Source organism: Festucalex cinctus, chromosome 14, assembly GCF_051991245.1.
Source record: "Festucalex cinctus isolate MCC-2025b chromosome 14, RoL_Fcin_1.0, whole genome shotgun sequence".
Classification (NCBI taxonomy): Eukaryota; Metazoa; Chordata; class Actinopteri; order Syngnathiformes; family Syngnathidae; genus Festucalex; species Festucalex cinctus.
Genome location: NC_135424.1, coordinates 7,460,692 through 7,484,677, shown reverse-complemented (window position 1 = coordinate 7,484,677; position 23,986 = coordinate 7,460,692). Strand labels below are relative to the sequence as shown.

Genomic DNA, 23,986 nt, shown 5'->3' with positions numbered 1-23,986 from the left:
TACAAAGTAGTTCAGATTCAGAATAATCTTGGTTGGCCAAGTATGTTAAAACACACAAGGAATTTGTCTCTTATTGTTGGAGTCACTCCACTTGGTACGATCGCAAAAAGAGACACGAGAACAAAATATACATATGTCTAGATGTACTGTACAAGGCAGTGGAGGAATGTGAGAGTCTTTGGTCATTCACGCAAATTTTGGGCAACGTCTGATCTTGACATATTAGTTTCCTTTTTTATGACGCATCATTAATCGTGGCTGCCACGCTCTGCCCACATTTTATACCATATGCTAAAATGCTTCACAATTTAGCATCGACCTTATTTCTCGTATCCCTTCTTCGGACTTGGACCATTTGAATTCACTAGTCAGAGAGGAAGTGGAAGTATGAGCAATGGAATTTGCCTAAAATTGATGCTTCAAAGCAAAATACACAACTTCCTTTTCATGTGTCCTGTAAAAATAGATATGCCCATTAAAGCTTTTGTTAATTGGTGGTCAACTGTGGTCAGGGCTATTTTTTTTCCCAGCTTCTCAAATTTGGGTTGTGATGAAGCTGTTGTTCAGAACCCCCCAAAATGTGTAAATCGTAACGCTTAGCCTCCATATTTTTTGTACCTTTTTGCAAAGGTGAGTTATTTGATCGTGATGTGCAGTTGAAGGGATTCTTTGATTACGTATGTTAATAAAAGGGCTGAAATTAAATGCTTTTTGTTCCTGTGCTGCGATGGGGGGTGACGGGGGCACAGGCCGGAGCTCTCTTCACAGCCCCTCCTTAACTTGCCCGCTACCTCCAAATTGAAATTAGAATAAATTAACATGATTTAATTGAGTTCGCGCAAGGCTGCGATATTTCTTAATTAGCTTTCGCCAGGCCAAGCGGCAAGCGAGGACCGCCGAGCCTCGCCGAGGTGGGCGCGACGAATGAGAGAGTTTGCTGAGGACAAAGGGGGAGCCTGGGAGGCAAGGACAGTCGTCGCTTGTCTTGCCGTCTCTGCCCTTGGAAAGGCCAATGTGTGTGTGTGTGTTTTTTTTTAAAAGCATTATATAAAGTTATTTCATCTTTTCTGATAAGTTTGACTTGTCATTTTAGTCTTATGTGACTAAGACAGTTTTAACTTGACTATATGAAGAAATATAATGGGAGAAGACCAATTTTTAATAACCGATTATACAGTATATCATTTAATGTTCATGGTGCAAACTTTTATAGACAAATATGTAATTCAGCAATTATCTCTATCTTACAATAGTAATGAACTTGGCAAATGACGGTCTATCAATACAACAAATAAGCGGTGCTGGGAAATGACATGATCGCATTCGTTTTTTGTAATTTATATTTTTCAATATACATATTGTTTAAGCTTGTATTTCATAAATTATCTTTACATTTTGTTGAACTAGCAAATGAACAAAAAATGGAAAGACAAAAATGTAATCTCATTTCATTAATTTCAGCAGCCACTGTTCTACCAGTAGTTCTGCTCATTTATATTTATGCTCATAATTTACAAATATTTGAAATGATGTATGGATCTCGCTGGCTACCACACAGCAAAAGTTTGTCCTCCATGGCAAATGAACCACACTTATTACAAGTGTCTCTGTATCACATGCTAACTGCTAAAGCTAATTTAAATGTACAGCAACGAGTCTAAGTAGCCTCCTTACTCTCCTCCGGGCCTTTCCCCCCATGAGCTGTGTAATTTTAGCAGAATAATCCTCAACTGGAGCAAAGGCCTCTCGATGTCGTCCCTCTACCTATGTGGACCCCTCCCCACCAGCGTTCATTTGCGGCCCCTGAGTGGTCTGACATTGGATCTTGTGGGAGAGGAGGTTTCTTCCCCGGGTCAGATCACTGAGCTTCCTGTGTGTCCTTGCATGCTGGAGGGCAGCACTGTCATCGCGTCGGACAATACTGGCCACTCAACTGTCGTCAGTCACATTAACATAGATAATTTCCTCAAATAGTGGTCGTCTCACTAATTGACGCTGTGCTCCAATTAGTCGTCGGGTATGTTAGCCATTTAAGATAAATAAAAAGCCTCCCTTAAATAGACGTCGTCAGGAATTTACATGGACATAATTACGAACAGGCAAACTTAATTTTATCTTCTTTAAATCTTTGACGGCACATACTGTATATAATTGTTTATATTACTGTATTTAAGTGCTTTTTGCACAACGGCACAGTTGTTTATGAATTCAACAGTTATATGTCATAGTTGAATTAGAATTGTCAATTAAGCAATCATCTTCATCATGTTGTTTACATTTTAAAATTGTATGACCAAGACGACACGTAATAATTGATCAACACTACCTCGCCATTACAAGTGTCCACTGAGCTTAGAGGGTCATAGACGAGTGTGTCGCAACAGGCTATGCTCACAGTGCAGCTCAATTGTTTTGTTTTTTTACCAATATGTGATATGTACCTGTTTTTTTTTTTTCCTTTTCTCCATATAGTTGTGTGTGAGAGTAGTTGTGTATATATTTATTTGAAACGATTGTAATGAATTTGGAAAAGATACCAGGAAGGTTAACTCCTGAGATGTGTCCGGAGCTAATGCGGCTCTCAATAAATAAAAACGAAAATAGTACAATTCCTCTCCCCCCCAGTAGTTGACATGTATCATATATTTTTTTCATATAGTAGAACAGTACAATTCCATTCTTTCCCCAAAAAATATTTCTGCCTCCTCCTGCCTTGCTCCTCTGTCGATACGAGATAATAAGATGTGCCCTTACACATGGGACAATATTTACTTCAGTATACATTTTGCCATTCGATGTTGTGTTTTGTGCGTGTCACATCACGGAAGCGTTCCATTGATACTAAAAGTTGTGTTTGTTCTTTGTATTGCGAATGAGTACATAAAAAGTTCAAATTTAACAAAAAATCCGAATGGGCATCAATTAGGCGCTGGAGTGACTGGAAGTTCACAGATAGGCAAAGAAGTAGGCGTCCTTGTGCAAAAAGTACAGTTGAGTGAGTCATGTGAATATGAATCCAGCGACTTTGAGAACTTTGCGCATTGGTCAAGCCACACGCATTAATACGATTAAGCCATTGTAATTCCCCAAATAGAAAATAACATTTTTCGATGGCTTTCAGGCTCCGATCACTACTCAATTTTATACATGCTCGCCTTGAAAGGTAGCAGCCTGTATGTGTGTGTTGTGACTTTTTTTTTTTTTTTTTTTTTAATATCCAGTTACTGTAATGTGGGTATCGTTTTTTTCCCACCTTGCTGCCTCCTTCTCCTTTGCCGGGTGCATGTTGGGTTCACAAGTTAAGCACTGCGCAAGAGCTCACTCTCAATACCCGCGTCGACTGCTGTATATAAAAAAATAAAATAGGGCCTTCCGCAAAGCGCCTCTTGTAATCTGCCTGGGGTAAGTCCTCTTTAGTTTTATCTGCCAGGGATTACCTCACAAGCTGCGAGCGGGACCAGCGTACAGAGAAAACGATGAAGATGGAACCAAATGAAAACAAATCGCTGTGTAATCTCCGTCAGGGAGCGAGCGAGCCAGCCAGAGAGAGCGACTGGCTTTGGTCTTGAAGGGAAGTTTCCCGTGCCACTCATTTAAAGAGGGAATTTACTAATCCCTCCGTGATTGATGTCTGCTATGAGAGGCTCTGTAGCAGACTAATAGGGCTTATGAGGATGGCCACAAAGTCCTTTGTGTGTGTTTCAGAATGAAGCAAACCTGCGTTGCTCCGTCCAGTGGGGTTTGAATGACACGGAGAAGGGGTAACATTATCTTAATCTGGATTTAACTCAGCCCAGTCCTCCAGGTGTGTGGGTCTAAGGACCCCCTGGCTGAAAAAAAAAAGCTGGGGGATAAGTCTCAAAAACTCTTCAGACCCCCAAAAGGTCCAAGGTGCACCCCCTTCCACAATGACTCCCAGTTAAGCAGCGCTCACATATAGTGATTTTTAACATTTTATGCCAACAACCATCATATTTCTTCCCTTTCAACTCACGTAATAAAAGGCCTGAATGTCACATGTCTCTTTAAGATGATACTGCGCGACTTTCCTCTCACATGCTACATTTTTAATTCAATTAATGCAAAGCAACATTTAAAAGGAACCTTGGAAGTACTTCATGAATTCTGTTCCATCTTACATAAATGTGCGCTCTTGCGTATGAAGAAAAGAGGAATGATAAGACTCTCTAATTTCCTCTTTAGAATAATTAAAAAAAAAAAAAAAAAGGCCTCCTTTTGTCAGTCATGGTATTCAGACACTGTCATAGGACGTACAGAGTGCTGACTTTTAGGGCCATCACCCACTTTTGATTTGGCTTTGAGCACTATTGTATGATTTCATTCACTATATGGAAAAATAAATAATCAAAGGATGGACTGGATATTGGAAGCTGAAAGAAGCAATTACATAATTAAAACCCTATTTAGAATCAGCACAGGTGTCATAAATTGAAAATATCTAGGAAACGAGTAATATTCCATGACCTGTCGTGCGACAATTTGATTTTTTTGTCTTGGTGTGTCAGGAATATTGCAACTAGGATGTCCTCAGATTCTTAAAAAGTTCTATGTTAATAAAATATGACTTGTATAATACTATTCTTAAATTCACCATTCAGAGGTCTTAAAAATTCCGCCGACACAAACAATGTTGCTATATTTTCTCAGGAAATCTTGAGATTTTTAGTATTATATAATTGGTAGTAAGTTGCAGCATAATGAAACATTACGGTACCGTACTGAACATTCATTACGTTACAGGGGTATCGAGTTGCCAGATGTTAGAACTGAACTTAAGTAAGAGACAGGAAGTGTCTCCATCTATGCTGCAACCCCATAAATAAATAGAGTGCAACTCAGGCTCTGAAAGTGTTAACATTTGGAGTCCATGATATTATTTATTTTTTAGTTTTGTCAGTCTACATCCATTGGACTTGAGTGAACTAACTAATGAAGATAGACAGAAGAGCTTGTTTTTAGCGTGATTTTAAGTATGAACATTTCAAGTTAATAGACTGATTAATTTTGACATTCAAAAGATGAAACATACAATGTGAGCATTCACGTCTCGATAAATGAAGATACACGATCAAGTTAAAATATTGGTGCAATAAGGGAGTTAAAATTTGCAAAGGTATAAGCAGCAGTCCATAGAGCGAGTCTTGATTATTTTTCATCTAGTATTAAAGGGTTACATATCAGCATTACTATAAATGTTGTGCTATTTATAACGCCCTACTAGGTCAGTAATACAATTAATTTAATTGTGTAAAGTGCTTTGTTAAAGCTGCAGCTGATGTTAAAGCACTATATGAACAACTCAACGTTACTTATAGAGAGCACTTTTTAAAAACAACCATCGCATACAAAGTTGAGTTGAGTTAGTCAACAAATCTTTTTAAATGTGAGGTCTCTGTTCCTAACTTCCTATGATGGCTTGCGTGTGTGTGCATGTGCATGTGCATGAATGTTTGTGTGTATTCTGATCAGTAGTCAAAGAGGTGACTTTGTAATTATGTTCATTATAATTGGGCTCACTATCGGACTCTCTCATCGTTGTGAAGCCCACTCCGCACTGGACAATGGTCACCCTGTGTGTGCATGTGCGTGCGTGTGTTCTTGAGGAGGGGTTGCACACGCACACTTACTTTAGCGTGTCTTACCTGTGCAACGTAATTCCTAAAGTGGCCTCATTAATGAGTTTTGCCCACCCGTGCTCAGATTAATTGATAAACACAGTTATCGGCATGGCCGATCTTTGAATCCATCCCAGGTCTTAATTTGTTTGTTGAAGACGTCAGTTAAAGGAGATTAATGGCTCTGTATAGATTTATGAGAGATCACTTCTCCTTCTCCAAAGCTGCTTTGGTGAAGCTTCTGTACGTGCACACGCTCGCCAAGCCCCCTTCCTTATTCCATGCGTCACGCGATATTACCTTTTGTATGTTCATGTGTTATTTTTCACGCTACATTCTCTCTCCTCTCTTGTTCCAGTCTTGCTTTTGTTCCATCCACTCCACACTGCCATTTACATAATTGAACTTTTGATTTGAGTCTATCGTTTGAAATGTAAGGCGTGATAAGATGATGCGGGGCGATCCTTCTTCTTCTTTTTTTTTTTTCTTTTTTTTTTTCTACTGGCTTTGTTTTCTAATGAAAAGACGTCAGGAGCATAGCGATTCCCAATTAGACAAATGCAGTTTTTAGACAGTGTACAATTATATAATAGCTCAATCGGTGGTTGGAGTGCAGCCAGTAAAATTGCTGGGCACACCACCGAAGTGCAGCCACCTTGTCTGCTTTAATAAATATGGTTATCAAGTATATGGTGGCACATGTTGGAGGAAGACAGAGTGGAACCCTACATACAGTACTTGCGTTTCGACCACCTGTGGATTACCTATTTGTGGATTTTTATTTTTAATTGAAAACGTATATAAACGTTTTTATGGGATATTAGCCAACACCTGTTTTCCATGGAAACATTTATTGGAGTTTTATCAAACTTTATTTTTTCCCCACCAAGTTTTTTGGGACATTAAATAAATAAATATGTGTCATATACGCAGACAGGTCGGCCTTAGTGAATAGCGGGGTTCCATCCTACTTCCAAAATATAATATAATACAGTGGTACCTTCACTTTAGAGTTTAATATGTTTGTGACAACGCTCGTAACTCAATTTACCCATACAGTGGACCCCTGCTATTCGTAGGGGATAGGGACCGGATAGGCCCGTGAATAGTGGGAAAAAACACGTATAATTGACGCCCATTTTAAATGCATTGAAGGGCCAACATTTTTTTTGAAAAAATGGGAATAGATCTCTAAATACAATGTGTTTTCTATTGGAAAAAAAACAAAAACAAAAAAGCAGAGGCTTGGCTCCCCCCCCAAAAAACTAACCAAAAAACAAAAACTAAAATGTTTTTAATATTAAAAAGATGTATAGATAAAATCATCATAAACTGAGACCAAGTAAAGTATATTCAGTCCTTAAACATTTTAACACAAATCACGATTGCTTGAGTGACCTCAAGACAATCAGCAGTGCTGCTATAATGATTCATATCTATCTCATCCATTGATGCATCAACAGAAAAGACAGCCAACACTTGTACAGTCAGACCCTGCCGTAAAGTGGCGGTTATGTAGAAACTGAAGTCACAGAGAGAGTAGTAATACATTCCAATGGAGTGAGTAACTTGATGTGTTGTAGACGATAGATACAATCATTGCATTGTTTCGGTATTGTGTGTTTGCCGCATATCTTATGCACGTCGTATAGATTGACAGTGCGTGTATGTACAGTACATGTTGTCATCTAGAGCAAATGTGTGTGCGCTGGGCAATTGTGTGCGTTGTGTTGCCGTAGGCTCCCTTTTGAGCGGATTACAAGTTTTAAAGAGTCGCAGATTCGACACCTCCTCAAATCTGACACACTGATGCCGCTTTCAAGCCAGTGAGATTGGAAAGACACGTGGATGTGGTGGCAGCGTCTCTTCTCCTACTCTCCTCACTGCCATCATATTCACTGAGAAAACAAACAAACAAACAAATAGCAAAATATTGCCTTCCTTTGATAGTCGCTGAATCTGAGGTCTTACAGTGTTGGTCCAATGTTAGTTTTTTTGTTTTTTTGTTTTTGGTCACATAAAGCCAAAGAAAAAGTCAAACTTTTCCTTCCTTCAGTGCTGTCTGGGCTAAAGTCTTTGCAGAGGAAACGGCATTCCCAGGTTTCCTACTATCTTGTCGTTCAGGTATTGTTGGGAGCTTAACCCTCCTTTTCCCCCCACCGTCTCTCGGCTTCCATTTTCTTCTCTCTTTGCCCCGTTTGGTGTATGTTGTTGACACGACAACGCGGAGCATAATGGATTCGCTTGTCGGCCGCCTTGTATTTTCCCGCCCAGCCTGTTAGGCTGACGTTTAATAGCGGCAGAGGGGAGGTTATGTGGCGCTGATAGTAATGAAGCTTTTTCTTCTTTTTTTCTTTTTTAATGCGGAATGTTTGCGGGCCGAGGCAATGTTGCCGCTAATCCTACCCTGCAGCCCAGCTAGCTACGTTGTGTGTGTGTTAAAGCAACACACATACGCACACGCGCGCACACACAAAAGACACGTGCACACCTTCCTTCAGGCAAACTGTAAGTCAACATGCATTTTGACTCGTGCACGCTTAATGAAATGCGGGCTGTTCCTGTCCAAGCAGATATGCTATTTCTTCCAACATTTGATGCATTTGTAAACACTTTATCAGGGCCACATGTAATGGAACCATTCGGAATTGCCATTTGAAAGAATCACAGCGGTGTTGCCGGCCGCTTTGACACAGAGATCCAGTCTTCACAGCCGTGCAGCAAGTGCAAACCACTCAAAAGGCGCTAAAAGTATCTCTCAAATACCGTTTGTTCATTTATTTATTTATTTATTAAGCGCTTGTTTGCAAAGGAACAAATGCCCTCATTCCTAAAATGTACAATAAACTGGTTTGGTCTTAAAGCCGTATAGGCTTTCACCTTTTAGATAATTTGCGATTATGTGATCAGTATTTGTGTGTCTGCCATGTTGAGGGTTGAGATCGGAAGGCTTCTTTATTCAAGCACTTATGAAGCACCAGAATCAAACAATGCGTCAATCACCATGGCAGTGCGTGAAAACTGTTGTGGGTGATTCTGGAGCCTATCCCTCTAGTAAATGGGGGTTCACTGACAAAAAAATATTGCATTTAAATGGACACATTGTTCTTGAAATTTATGTTAATTTGGTGACTGAGCCTGTCTTGCTGGCTACTGTTTTTATTTCACGTTTCCCACCAGCTGTTGTGTGTTTTAAGTGCGTGTGTAAGTGTTTTCTGCTGGCATGGGTTTGGGGTGTGCGTCTAATTGCTTTAATAGCACCTGGTGTCTAATCCCAGGTAATTAGAGTGCTCCAATTAGACGGCTACTTTTTCACTGTCACTTGAAAGAGCGGGAGGGGGAAGGCCTGGAGGTAGACCGTTACACACGCCTACCTACCTACTAATGACATACATATACACACCTAATGACACACACACACACACACAGTGCAGTTCACTCAACCAACCACCTATGTGCTTTTGTGTCATTACTGTGTGCTGTTCCTCAGTGATGCATTTTCTATAACTACATCCCTCTTACCTCTATGGACTTGATATCCATGTTGTTCTCTGATTGTTGTTTTGTTATTATTTATTTGTGATGACTTTGTGTTGAAGGTACTAAGGGAAAAGGTTAAGGCCCTCTTTTAAAGATGAGCCGGAAAATGTCAAGTGTCTGCCCCTCAGGCTGCTACAACTGTCTCTCCTTGCACCAAGATACCCAAAGGGGCCTTTACTACTCACACACTAATACACACACGCACACACTATGGTACAAAATTCAGGAATTGCTAGTACTGACTGCATCCAGGCATGTCATCCAGGTAGTGTTTGCAATTTCAACTCTGAAATGGAGGAATTCCATTCAAGCTGCCATTTCTGTGTGCAAAGTGAGTTTTCTATTATAGACAATATTTTTCTTTATGATATGTTTTAATGATAATGGTACATTTGTGTACAGTAATGCAAATAACAGCATCTACTTGAACTCCTAAATAAGCCTCTTGGCTTACTAGGGAGTGTGTCATGTTTGCACTAAACTTTGAAATGGAGGACTTCTTTTCAAGAAGCCGTTTGGGCGTGTTTTTGGCAAAGCCAAACCTATATAAACTCCCAAATAATATATTTATGTCTTCTGCACACACTGCACTTGCAGTTGCAGGCACAGGCCAACAGAGGGAGTCAGGTGGCCATCACTTGTCTTTTTCCAGCTGCCATTGCACTGTCCATCTAAACTCAGTGTAAACCTGAAATTCAATTTGTGCATCTTTAGCTAACATCACATCCTGAAACCATCCCTGAGTGATGTCTTCCATATATTTATGTGTAATCAATTATGTCTTTAGAAATTCATAACACAAACGCTCCAAAATGTTGGAATTAAGTTGTTCTAAGTTCACTGCAGTTATCTTTTAATAGAATATAACCAAACTGTTGATGTCATAAAACCCCCTATGCAATGTTTTAAGTAACATTTTGACACCTAACCACCTTATGTATGTCAAATTTAAATTAACCGCTATCTACAAAAACAAGCTTTTTCCCCCCGATAAGACTTAAGAGGAGGAGCTAATTAATATGATGTTTACATTATCCACGCTTGCATGCCTCTCTGAACAAACGTCTATGACGCTCGGCTCATTGCAACTAATTGGAGGGGAGGAGCTACAAAGTCACATTTTGTGCAGTGTGTTCAGATAATTACTCAAATGCAGGTGGTGACGGAATCTACTAAAGAGGAGGTCATGGGTCCATCATACATGCAATATTTTACTAAGTAAAACTTGCTAACTCATAAACATGTGAAATAACATCAGGAGCTGTGAAATTCCACTAAAATAAATTAAAATTACTCACCCTTTGCGTTTGGATGGCGAACAGTCCAGGGTGTAGCCTGTCTCTCTCCCAACGTGAGCAAGGATAGGTGCGTTCTCAGCTGCTGTTGAGGACAAGCACTATTGAAAATGTACGGATGATGAAGACGTCTATTTTAGGGAGGTATTCATTTGTTTGTCTTGTGTCTCGTTTTCAGCCTAGCCCGATCCCGAGCCCAGTCCTGGGTGGGAAGCCCAACGCCAGCCAATCGCTGCTGGCCTGGTGCCGTGAGGTGACGCGCAACTACCGCGGCGTGAAGATCACCAATTTCACCACGTCCTGGAGGAACGGCCTGGCCTTCTGTGCACTGCTGCATCACTTCAGGCCCGACGCCATGTAGGGACATACACACAAAACTACACTTTATACACTTAGCTCAGCTTTCATTGTCTGTTGTACCCTTTTAATGTTTTGAAAGCAAATCGGTTACTAATAGAGTTAAGACTTTGCGCAAGCACCATTCATTTGCAGTCTGGATGTGAAAGGCTGTACATTTAATACATTCGGCAAACCTTTTCCATAAGTGCGTTACCCTCGCTTGTCTACTATTTTTACATATTTTCCACTCCATTATATACTGTGTATATTATATCCTACTCAAACACAGTCATTCTCCCTCTTTGCTCTTTTTCCAGAGACTACAAGTCGCTCAATCCTCAGGACATTAAAGAAAACAACAAAAAGGTAAGGGGCGACCACCCACTGCCGCCTTTCACGTCGCTTAGCTCCCTGATTGCCACATCCCCGATGTCATATTTCCGCATCAGCCATTAATCCCTCAATACAATGTGCGTGTTACGGTAGTTTTCATTAGAGCCACCACCCCCCTGCTGTTGTAAATTGATGTGAGAAAACAGTCATCTGATGCAGGCGGGATGGTGTCTTAAGACCACTGCCCATTGAGAGGAAGCCGATGGGTCATAAGGGGAGTGTGTTGATGGGGAAAAAAGGCACCACAAAATGGTGTACAAAGCATGACCACGTGCGATTCAATCAAAATAAATGTAAATAAATATATGAGAATAGTTCTAAAACATTAAATTCAAATGATTCAGATTCAACTTTTTTAATTTAAATATATTTTTTTTTTAAATTGAATGCTCTACTGTACTTTAAAAGGTACAAAAAAATGTTAGTTTGCCCCAGAGAGAATGTCTCCTCAGCTAGTTAGCTTAGCTTTAGGATGCTGATGATGTCCACAGGTGCAGAGGATTCATTTTGTATGACACAAATAGACTTTGATTGTACCACAATGGCCACTGTGTATGTCGGGATTCTGGTTAAAGTAAGCCATTTTAAACCCAAAAGTAGAAGAACTTTTTGCTTTGTTTTCAAATAAGGGAATGTGAGGCTTTGTAAAGAACACTCAACATTGAACGTATTGGTGGGGGGGGGGGACATTTTGTGTTGATATTCGAACAAGTTTTCACCTGTGCTTGACTTTCGTAGATTCTGCTGGACCCTTTTCCTTCTCTTGCAACACTACACACACCTGCACAATGTTTTCCTCCACACCGTATCTTTGCCTTCACATTTTGAGTTGCAGACTCACTGGCATCACCATGTTCCCCTTGGCTCTTTTTTTCTGCGTACATTCACTTTCTTTTTCCATACACACAAATGCACACTTGCTCTGTGCTACTACAACTGCACACACGCTCACAGACACGCACCCGTCCCCTCTCCGGCCCCGAGGGCTACAGCGAGCGATACGCGTTGCCTTCCCGCAGCTTGATTTCCTTCTCCTCATACACACTCTGGCTGGGCGATAACCTCTGGTGGCCCTGTTAGGCATGAATGCTAGCCTGTTGACAATAACCACAGCCAGAGAGCCAATCCCATATCTGCACACTACCCCTCACCCTCCCCTTCTCCCCGCCGCAGGTGCCTCCTCGAGTAGCCCCCAAGAAAATTGGCTAGATATAAGTAATGTGGGAATATGCCGTTGAAGGCGATAGCCGGAGAATAGCCGCACCGGTGATGCTGTTGTGGCGTGGTGTCCAAGTGCTTAGATGTCACCGAAGTGGCCATCCTATACCGGCCTTCATTACATGTTTACTTGTGGGCGTATACTGTAAGATAGTGATGAGAGGAGCCACTTCCCAACTTCCTTCTGGTCGACAAGTATCCTATTCCTTCTCACTGGGTGTTTTGACCCATGCTATGCCTTTTTTATTCATCATCCCGTTTACTACAAACATCTACCTTGAGCATCATCCATTTCAATCTTGCATTGACCAATCCACCTGGCCTTTTGCAGTGGAAAATTCCACCAATAAAAACACAGTTTTTACCTTTCTTTGACGCATTGGACATCTTTTTAGCGATGAACGTTCAGCATCATCCAAGTCAATTTTGCATCAGACAGATCAGTCTCATTTGGCGAGGGGGAAAAAGGAAGGAACAAAGAAGAAAAGGAATGTAATGAAATGTTTTAAAAGTCGCCAAATGCACCACAGAAGAGTTGTTGTTGTTATTATTCGGGACGTATTGAATGCAAGCACACCTATCTGCTCCTTTTCACAGCTCGTTGATAGACGTGCCCCCCTTACCCGCCTCCTTTCAGCATCCATCTGTGTGCAGTGATTGCAATGAGCTCAGACTGTGCTGAATTATGACAGATAAGGCCAATCAATATCAGGGGCTAGTTAGTCAGTGGGGGAAAAAACACAGAAGTAAATATTTAAGAAGAAAAGATGCGTTATCTGTGCATATGGCTCAATGATTGTCATGTCAGTTTTTTTAGGGGGCTTCTATGTATTGAATCTTTTTGAGTGTGTGGAGAGAAGGCAACCGGGCCAAGGAGAAGTCATTTGGCGCGCCATCTGATAGCGTAGTACCAAGCGCTGTGAGGGGGGGAAGAGAAAAAGAGGAGGGGAGGAAGGGGTGTTGATGATTGACAGCGATAGATAGCTGTCAGTCACCAAAGGGGGAGGGTGTAGGGAACCGCGGCCCGGGGCAGGCAACGCTGACATTTAGTCCCAAAGCATTGTCGGTGAGTTAATGGAAAGGGAGCAAGCTGAGATAGTTGTCCTTTTTGCCCTCATTGTCATATGGAAAAGATTCACAATATGCTGGTTTCAGTATGGTAGAGGAGCATCCATAAAGTAGACGCCCTGCTTGTGTACACTCATGGTCTGAAACTCTCCGAGATGCCATGAAACGCTGCTCAAGCCCTGTATAAATTGGAACGTAGTACAGTACAGTAATTGGCGGCAGGTATGTTAAAATCTCGACTGAAAGATGAGCTATTTTGGGCTGATCTAAATTTAGCCCAGGCTGTTAGTGATATGTACGCTGTACGCTGCACGTGCATGTACATGTGCATTTCCGGAGCGTTTTTTTTTTCCGCAATCAAATTTTCAGTAAACCAGAACTATTCTAAATAAGAATTTCATCGAGAATGTCACGTGACCAAACCCAGAAAACCATTTCAGCATTTTTATTATTTATTAGACATATCATTCCCTTGTCATTGATTGGCAAAATTGCCACCTGACAAGGTTTTTTTTTTTTGTCCCTAACTGCAGTTCAGTTTTTTTTTTTTTGTCCCTAACTGCAGTTCAGCACTAGTTTGAGAAGCTCTAAAACTGTCACATCACTCCGATGCATAGTACAGTTTATGCTAAATCCTAAAGTTTCTGGAAAGACGCAGCAGAAACTCATATAGCAGGTGTTAGTGCAAAGGCCAGAAAAGTCTATCCATAGGGTCACAGTGGAAAGATTGATTCAGCGCTTGATTCAGTTTACAACTCTTCCTCTTGATGTCTTTGAACTACCTGAAGTACGGCTTTATCATTCGCCAAAGCATCCGCCGAATCGAACTTTTGTTATATGTCCCGATCAGGAATATGCATAACACCCCTGCCGTAAAAACAGGTTGAGGTCCACTGCTAAACAGAACTTGGACATTTACACAGTTGATGCAGCTTCTCTCATTAAGATAATTGCATGTGCGGTGATGCAGCGAGCCAGCAAAAAGGCTTAGATGGCCAGCCAGTGTGTGTAAGGGGCTATAGAGTGAAAATGAAGTAGGTTTTTTTTTTCACAAATGGTCCTCAGTGCCTGATACGAGAGAAGCGCTGCAAAGAATAAAGCCTGACACAGAGGTCAAAAAGACCGTGGTGTTCGTCAGAGGCTGAAACAAAACCCCCTTCGTCCTCGTGCACCTCTCACATTCTCACTTTCCCCTCACTTGCCGTCTCTCCTCCATTCTTTTTCAAAGTTGTCGCTCCTTTTCAGTGCCAGTGGGAACAATGGCAGCACGCTTTGCTGCCTTCAATGCGTGTTAGAAACCCAATCAGGGCCACCGGTTCCCCCATATTCATTTTCCTTCTTTTCACCCTCTCCTTTCACACCTTTCACACTCACACAAACTAGTCTCTCTGTTCTCTCTTCACACACTTTTGAGTTTAGATGTTCGACGGCCATTGTTCGCCTCAACATCAGCGATGGCGCAATAGGACGGGAAAAAAAGACTGCTGACAAAAGATGTTATAATTGCTCGTAAATGGAGAAACGTCCGTGTTAAATGCACTTTAAGGCTCATTTATGACCTATGAACATGCATGATCCAAAGCTAAGGTAGATTTCTAATGAAATTTGATTAGTTGGTAACATGGTAATAGTTTCTCTGCTATCATATAACAGAATTTTGACCACCCTGGCATGAAATGAGGTTATGTACTACAGCTGTTTTTGACTGTAGGAACTTTTTACCCTATGCTTGTACCTTTTGAGACAAGCACTTGAAATATATTAAAGCTCATTTCTTGGGTAATTTATTGAGGCCGATCTGCTAGTGGAGTAGTACTTTTGAGAGGTCCGTGAATGGTGGGGTGGGTTATACCTAGCTGAAAATATCTGGAATGTTTCAGTTCCATGATGTTACCAAGATCTTAAAGCTTCTTGATCTTTCAACTGCACAATGTGAAGTAATTAACCAGGGCTGAAAGAAGACCACGCTAGATACTAGGGGTGTGAATTGCCTAGTACCTGACGATTCGATTCGTATCACGATTCACAGGTCACGATTCGATTCGATACCGATTAATCCCGATACGAATTTATAAGTCGATTATTGCGATTTTTTTCCATTCAAATTTAGAAAATACTAATCAGTAAGCTTGTAGAGTGTAAGATTTATATGAAAATGTATTATTTATTTATCTGAAATTTCAGTCTTATAGAGGTTGTAATCTGTTTCATGTTTGAACAGCATTAAAATAAAATATTAAGGCTTAATGTTCCGTTCATATAACATTCGTCCATGCTCAAGGTGTGAATCCTAACCCGAAGTCAGACGTTTTGTTGAATATTTTTCCATTAAAATCAATCAATCAATCAATCAACTTTATTTGTATAGCACATTTAAAAATCCACAATGGAACCAAAGTGCTGCACATAAAATAAGATAATAAAACCAGATAAAATATAAAAACATACTTAGAAATCACAAAACACATAAAATAATATAAACAAATTCATGCCAGTCTACTGCTTGTAAATATCAGTAATACTATGTGCTGAAGGCCAGGGAAAAATAATATGCTTTTAAACGTGATTTAAAAACCAGGAGTGAAGTGGCCTGTCTAACATACAGTGGTAATTGATTCCACAACCTGGGAGCAGCAGTCGCGAACGCTCTGTCACCCCTAAGCTTCCGCCTTGTTTTCGGGAAAAAAATTAAATTAATTAATTAATTAAAAATGGAAGCTTAAAAATCGATTCACACACAAAAAAAAAAAAAAAAACAATGATAAGACGTTGAATCGGTAAGACTACCGAATGAACAATTCTGAGCTCTTAAAAAAAAAAATAAAAAAATAAAAAATCGATTTTTTTTTTTTTTATTGAATCGATTCGAGAATCGCGCGATGTAGTATCGCAATAGATCGCCGAATCGATTTTTTTTAACACCCCTACTAGATACATAGTACTTTCAGGAGATCCAGAAACCTTTGGGACAGGTTTTGCGCAACTCAACATGGACTGCTTTAGTTCCCGGAAGCACGGATAGCAAGAATTTAAATCTCCTGGATCCTTTGGCTCCATTTTTCAACCAATCTGAAGTGATTGACATGGGCCGAATGGAAAATGATCACTGTACACTTTCGGGAGGTCCAGACATCTTTAGGATATGGTCTTACCCGCTGAACATACCTGACTGGAACCTTTTAGTTCCAGGAAGTACAAGTTATCAGTCGGATCTTTAGGTTACATTTAAACATTGGATTGGAACCGATCTGAAGTAATTTACCTTGCCTCAAAGTAGTACTTTCTAAGGGACCAAGAACTAAACATTCCTGTAACTGTGCGGCTGTAGCGAACAGAAGTATATTTTCAATGAGATGTGAAGACAGAGAAAAAGCTTTGATAGGTTAGGCGATGAGACAAAGCAGGCCTGTAACAGGTTGGAATGAGATCAACACTATCAAACAGGCCAGATACAAGCCGAGATACGTGTGCAGCTGTGTTGGAATGGAGATGGTGTGTGTGTACGTGTGTGTGTGCGCGCTACTAATCTATTTATTTACCTGTCATTGGCTGCGATAATGGTTTTCATCCCGTCTCTCTGTGTCTCCGTCTATCTGCTAATGTGAGGGCAGGTGATTGGCTCCTCAATGTGTGCGTATGTGTGTGTTGTGCTTGATAATCAAACCTGTATTTCTCATCACACTCTAATCAGACCAATTACACGCGTGACGGCGAGCGTGGGCAGGCTGATGTGGTGGATTGATAAAGACACACGCCAACACACACACAGTGGGATTAAGCGCTCTGTCTCGAGGTATCTCGGTCTCTTATCTGGGACAACCATCCCTGACGTGACCTGTCAGCAGTCCTGCGAAAAGGTGTCTCTCTTGCACAACCCCAGCGTGGGCATAAAATGCAACGCTGAACCCCCACTTTCCATTTCTCACACGATAGTAGACACTTTTCCATCAAGCAGTGCAGTTTGGTTTTTGAATTACTCCTGATGGTTGGATGGTTGGTTTTCGTAGTCTGGGAGTGTGCCATGAAAAGGGTAGTCAATACTAAAAAAATGTCCTGAAAATGGTACTGAAACGGGTATTAGAAATGGTCTTATAAGAGGTAATGAAATGGTTACTGTAAATTGTCCTGATCATGTACTAAAAACGGTATTGAAATGGGTAGTAGAAAGTCATGGATAGGATTTCTGAAAATTCCTTCAGTGACAAACCTCATTGTCTCTCAATCAACAATTTTCCAATATGTCTTTTGGTCACCAGGCATATGACGGGTTTGCCAGCCTGGGCATCTCGCGCCTTCTGGAGCCGTCGGACATGGTGCTACTGGCCATCCCAGACAAGCTGACGGTGATGACCTACCTCTATCAAATCCGGGCGCACTTTTCGGGCGAAGAGCTCAATGTGGTGCAGATCGAGGCCAATAGCAGTCGCAGCACCTACAAGGTGGGCGATTTTGAGACAGACACCAACGCCTCCATTGGCCAGGACAAATTCTATGCCGAGCTCAATGATGTGCAGCCGCAGCCCATCGACGACACCAAATCCAACGGCTCCAACACCACAGAAGTCCTGGTGAAGGTTGACATCGTAGCGCCGTCGGCTGGCTTGCAAACAGCGGCACCTCCACCGTCCTCGCCTCCTGTCCCGGCGGCCAACCTGACATCGTCAGGTTCCAATCTCCTCAAAGCTAAAACCTTGGACCTTTCGGACCTTCCGCAGAAGTCGGACACCGAAAGACCGCAGCTAAGGAGCCAGGCCGTGGGAGAACAGGGTTCTTCCTCCATCCCAACAACGGGCCATCCCTCCTCCCTCTCGCCCACTCATCAGAAACTGGGCTTCTCGTACAACAGGGACGCCGACCTCATTAAGAAGAAGAGGGCCAGCTTGCGTCACTCCGAATCAGAGCCCATGTCAGACACCGGCACACCTATCAATCACACAGAGGCACTAACCAAACGGGTAAGCACAGTCGCAGAAGAGACTCGTCCCACAGAGTTTGTTAGATTTGACTGCTACCAACTTGCTAGCGATGTATAATAAGCACGTGCATACACTCGCTGAAGGGACTCAACGCACAGGCCGGTTAACAGTTAGCCGCTAACCTGTGCTCAAAACGGTCATCTCGACACTCTCATTCACTGACTCCCACGTAGGGGAGAAAAGTTTACCACACATCATGATGGTGGGATTCAGTGTGTTTCTTCAACGAAGTTTTTATGTTCTACAGGAAAAAAAAAAGAGGAAGGTTGGTGATAGTTCACTGTATTCATTTTCAGTGAACTGTAAGAATTTCACTGTTGCCTTCAGGTACCTCAAACATTTGTCTTTTTATCCCGTCGCCCTTCTTTTTCGGCTTGATTGAAACTGTGATCGTCCTGTCTTGTCACAAGACATTGCGAGGGTGCGAGCATTCATTTCTCTCTCGCTAAGCTTCTCGTCGACGGCATTCTCCGAGATGACCCCCGTACCGAAATTGTCCCGCCCTGCATTAGTCGTCATATTCGTCGTCGCCTGTCTCCTCCAAGACGCCGCAGGGTCGGCCTGTTATAACCCCCCCTGCTTTGACATGTAATCATATTTTTCATTACATTTCTCATCCTCTGGCTTGATGGCAGCCGGTGCCGTGACCAGTCAGGCGTGGTGATGCTGTGCTTTTTTTTTTTTCACCTTTTCCCTTTTTTTTTTCCCCCTTTTGCTTTTTTTTGCCGCAAGCACACCTCATCTCTCAATACTTTACCACCCCCTCCCCTCACAGATTAATGCTTACTGTTTACAAGTGGAAAGGTCACAGGACAGGCGGGGGTGAAGCACACGTTGGCAGCTATGACACCCCCATTTTATATCTGGGCTTATCTTCTTGCGAGGGAGGTACAGCCAGGCGCCGTTTGACTTATACAGTAAACATGTTGGGCAATGCCAATTCTATACAATTACAGTACATACAGTAAATTAAATACTGCAGTTTTTTTCCAATAGCTTGGATAAGTTTATTTCAGTGATTTTTTTTTCTTCCTCCTCCTCCAACATTTCTTGCAGTGTTTGTGGTTCTTGTACCACCCTTTATAATCACTGCAATTTATGAAAATGCACCTATGCAGTGGGTCAAACTGCATACACACCCTGTGCAGATAAACCAACCAGACTGATCACAAAAGATTTGGTTTTAACTAGGGCTGTCAAAGTTAAAGCGTTAATAGATTAATTAATCACAGAAAATTGTCACATTAATCACGTATTAACGCAGATTAATCTCACTATTTGTTTTTACCGCACTTGAGCCTTGAACGTAACCGCGGATGGTTCCATTGAAGGCTGCGCAAGTCCGTGATGAGGTCAAAGCACAGCAATTCCTACGCCTGTTGTTCCAAAATGAGCGGGGTGACTCCAGTTGGTGTGCTCGGTGGTAAATTTCGCTTTTTAAACACCCCAACGGGACTTTAGATAAAACAAAAGTAATTTGTGTTTAATTAATAATTGCTGAATTGCATCCAATTAATATGATGCTGTTACGTTTTGAGCAATACACGCATGCATGCAATTGCGTACATGCATTTAATCAGTGTTTGCAAATGACATTCATATCATAAAATGCGTTGTCAAAATATTACGGTATTTTGTATTTATTTTATATTACGCAAATACGCAAGTATTTAGCTGATTAATCAAAATGAAAAAGTGTGATAATCAGATTAAAAATTTTAATCGTTTGACAGCACAAGTTTTAACAGAACCAAGTGTAAACAGAGCCTTACACATTTTTATCTTTTACAGGAACCGGCACCTGCCCCTGTCTCAAGTCCTCCTGTTGAGAAGGTAATCAGGCTGCAACATAGCACTAGTTGGCTCAGTCCATTTGCACATGTTCTTTATTTACATGCGCAGTGCGTCAAGAAGTACCTAATGTAAGGTAAATGCCCCCACATGAACCTAACAAGTTACCTAACTCTTTCACTCTGGGTTAATACAATGGTATGTAAAAACTCTTTAACCCAAATTTTATTCTGAAATATTGTTGTTCAAGATGTCTCACATGTGGAAAAAAACTTCATTAGATGACAAATTTACTTGCATTCCTCAACTAAAATTGAATATTTTTAAGTTTGAGTCTTTAAAAAAAAACAAAAAAAAAAAACAATTATTATTATTTTTTTTTTTACTTTTATCGGGTCAAATCTCCACATCTCATTTACATCAAAAGTGTCTTCATTAATGCACATCATAATACTGGATAATCTCTTAAACTATTAGTATTAATAGACTAATACATTTGGCTTTTAGTTATTTTAGCAATTTGAACCCCCCCAACCCGGGTTAGGGGGTTGTCTTTAACCCTAACCCTAAAAAAAAAAAATTTAAATAAATAAATAAATAGATAGATAGATAGATAGATAGATAGATAAATAAAAAATTACAAAGACTGGGAAATAATGCCAGTGACTGAAAATCAAAAATGGTATTACAAAGTTGTCCAAAAAATATGTACACATAAATTGTTGCTTGCAATACTCTTATGTGGAGGTTCGCAATGAACCAACATAACATGGACAATTCATACGTACTTTGGCTAAGTAATACGACAGTCAGCACAATATTAAATGTATCTAGCGAACATTTGGTATATTTAGCAAAATCGAGTAATTTAGTATAATCTTGTGGTACATTGTGTCTTGTTCCTTTGCGCAGAAAGCATTATCCCGCCAGGAGGAGTTGAAGGAGCGAGCCCGGCTGCTCCTGGAGCAGGCCCGCCGTGACGCTGCCATGAAAGCCGGCAACAAAAGTGTCCCCAACACAGGTGTCGCTGTCACACCGGGTAGAGGCACCAATGTATGCGACGTAAGTTTGATTTAAATTATTTATTTATTTATTTATTTATTCATACTTTATTTTATTTGTTGCGCTTCAGTTCTCTGTATAGTGCATTCAAACCAAACTTCCCAACACTTCCTTTCAAATTGTGGCCATGGGTTCTTGAGACTTATTTGTTCACCCCGTTATGACGGACATGCCGGCCCAATTTCGTGTATGTTAGGGTCTCAGGGGCTCATTTTTCCCCCCCGAAATTTGAGAATTAATAGACTTGAAATGTGTCTCACTTTCATCTTGTAAGACAGCAAAAATGGTCTACTGTAGTGTAGTGTAGCACAGGTGGTTGTAAAGCGCTCTCTTCACTGCTCCCTCTTGTCCAAAAATGTCCTCTTGAGCAAAGAGGGAGACCTCCTGCTCATTAACTTGTGCTCACACTCTCTTGACCGTGTCAAAAGCTGTCATGTCAACTCCCTCCCCCCTTAAACAGTCCTCTTGCTCTTTGGTCATTTTTTACCCACAGAATCATCATGACACACCAGCCAAATTTGCGTCCACTTTTCCCACAGCAACAACACCTGTCGGGGGTGGAGGAGAGTACATTTGAAGGCAAAATTGCCAGCACGCGCCACTGAGCGTAATGTACTCTTGCAGGAGTTAGCAGTTTGGAGTAAGTCATGTATGTGTAAGTCATAAGTATATCTAAGTCTTAACTTTCAAGTTTCAATTAAGTCCCAAGTTCCTAATGGGAAAAAAAAATCAAGATAAGTCCCCCTCTAGCTTTCAAGAGAATTGAGTTTAAGAATGTCATAAATCAGGTTATACAATCTTATTCAGTCACAACATATATTCATACATTAGCCACGTTGCATTCACTATCGGCAGCTACTAGTTTAGTTTAGTTTATTTTAGTTTAGTTAAGCTGCACTATCACATTCACAATCACATTGTCCATTACAATATTGTCTTCTCCATTAAAGACATAACAGACATGAAACTTAAGATGATTAACCAGTAGCTAAATTGTGAAATTTACCTTTTACCTCTTTTCTGATAAATTTGTGAACAAACAAGACTAGTTAAGACATTTAATTCAAGTCTAAGTCAAGTCGAATTTGAGAAATATCAAGCCAAAGTCAAGTCAAATCTTTTACAAGTTTTAGCTAAGCAAGTCCTGAAATTGGTGAGCTTAAATTCCCACTCCACCTCTGGGAGTTACTCTGGCAAAAGCACAGTGGTCAAACACTGAAGAGAGAACAATAAAGGCAATGGCATTCATATAAATGCTGGCTTTGGTAATGAAATATCTGAAAGGCGGCAGCTGCGAATCCGTAAAGAGAAATGCGTGCCCTTGAATTTCCTCAACTGTAGGCATGCAAATACATGCACGTAATCCAGAGGAAACAAACAAGCAGCCTTTTCCAAGGACCTTCCAAGGTCTGCAGCGGGAGGAAAGCTAATTAATTCAAAGCCGCCTTTGCCGCACATCTTTGAGGAGGAGGAGGAGGAAGAAGAAGAAGGTGCGGCGCCGTCCCACCTCGTCTTTCGAGATGGCCGACTGGCCGTCTGACTTTCAAAGGACGGCCACTCTGCACTAACCCCCCACCCACCACCCATATGCCTATTGAATTGTTTACACTTTTTTTTAATAGAAAGCATTGATCAAAGGAAGGCGACGGGCCCCCGAGGCCAATGTGCTGATAATTGCCAGTGATTCAGATTAGATTACTCGATGTCTTCTTTTGATTAGCGTGTGTGTGTATGTGCATGCATGTGCATGTGTGTTATCAGCCCAATTTGCCATCTTTCTCGCTGCCCGTCTAAGTAGCTGTTGTGCTGTTTAGCATGCATAAGGTAAGACTTAATTCAATTAAACCAGCCCGAGAAGTGGCTAAGGAGAAAAAGGGGTGGGAAGGAAGTGTCGTCTTGCGTTGTTTGCCGATGTAGCATTCAGGGCTCAATTTTTAATTATTAACACGTGGTTTTGTCGATATTATCAGTTTTAATTCAATATTTTATTTTTACTTTTTTATTTTTTATTTATTTATTTTTTTAAATATATGTGTAAATGTCTCCCATTGTTGAAACTGCCATGCTTGATGTCCTATTTTCAAAATGTTATTCAGGATGCAAAATTTTAGGCCATAATGGTAAGACGATCAACATTAGAAAAGTTGTGTGACAGTTGCACCGGCCCTTACTTAAAAAATAAATAAATAAATAAAATAAAATTAAAATAAATAAATAAATAAGACCTCCCTGTGGTACGCCTTTATACCATGTTTAAAAAAAAAAAAAAAAAAAATGGTGTTCCACTGCTAACTTTAGTTCGTTGGTTATGTTTTTCTGGAAACATTTAGGATCGTGTCAGACCTTTTAAGGTCCGCAGTCTTTTAAATTGGCTTCATGATTCGAGGAGGAGCTGAAAGGTGAACATAAAACATTTGACGTTTTCCCTCTTGAAGTGCTGCAAGCGATTGTGTCAAACATGAACACAAGGCATGCGAGAGTCTATGTGTGCGCGCGCGCGAGTTCCTGCTTTCTTCTCTTGACGGCTTGATCAGCTCTTGTGATGCAACGAGGTTGCATTACTCTTGCTCATTAAGACACACTGGCACTCGGGCGCGCGCACGCATACACACACGTTCGCCTTTGATCTCTCCTCCGGCCGATTCAGCCACGACACATCTCCCCGCAC

At 41.0% G+C, this 23,986-nt stretch overlaps 1 protein-coding gene across 6 annotated transcripts in view; it reads left to right on the top strand.

Moving 5' to 3' along the window:
• Positions 1-23,986, top strand: part of ehbp1 (EH domain binding protein 1) — a 103,146-nt gene that overhangs the window by 33,874 nt on the left and 45,286 nt on the right. For 5 of the 6 annotated variants that reach the window (XM_077495090.1, XM_077495089.1, XM_077495091.1 and 2 more), the window contains 5 exons: positions 10,650-10,828; positions 11,128-11,176; positions 17,746-18,444; positions 20,257-20,298; positions 21,169-21,318. In XM_077495090.1, the coding sequence (XP_077351216.1) occupies positions 10,650-10,828; positions 11,128-11,176; positions 17,746-18,444; positions 20,257-20,298; positions 21,169-21,318 (1,119 nt within the window). The remainder of the gene's footprint in view (positions 1-10,649; positions 10,829-11,127; positions 11,177-17,745; positions 18,445-20,256; positions 20,299-21,168; positions 21,319-23,986) is intronic. The other variant, XM_077495088.1, reaches the window with a different exon arrangement.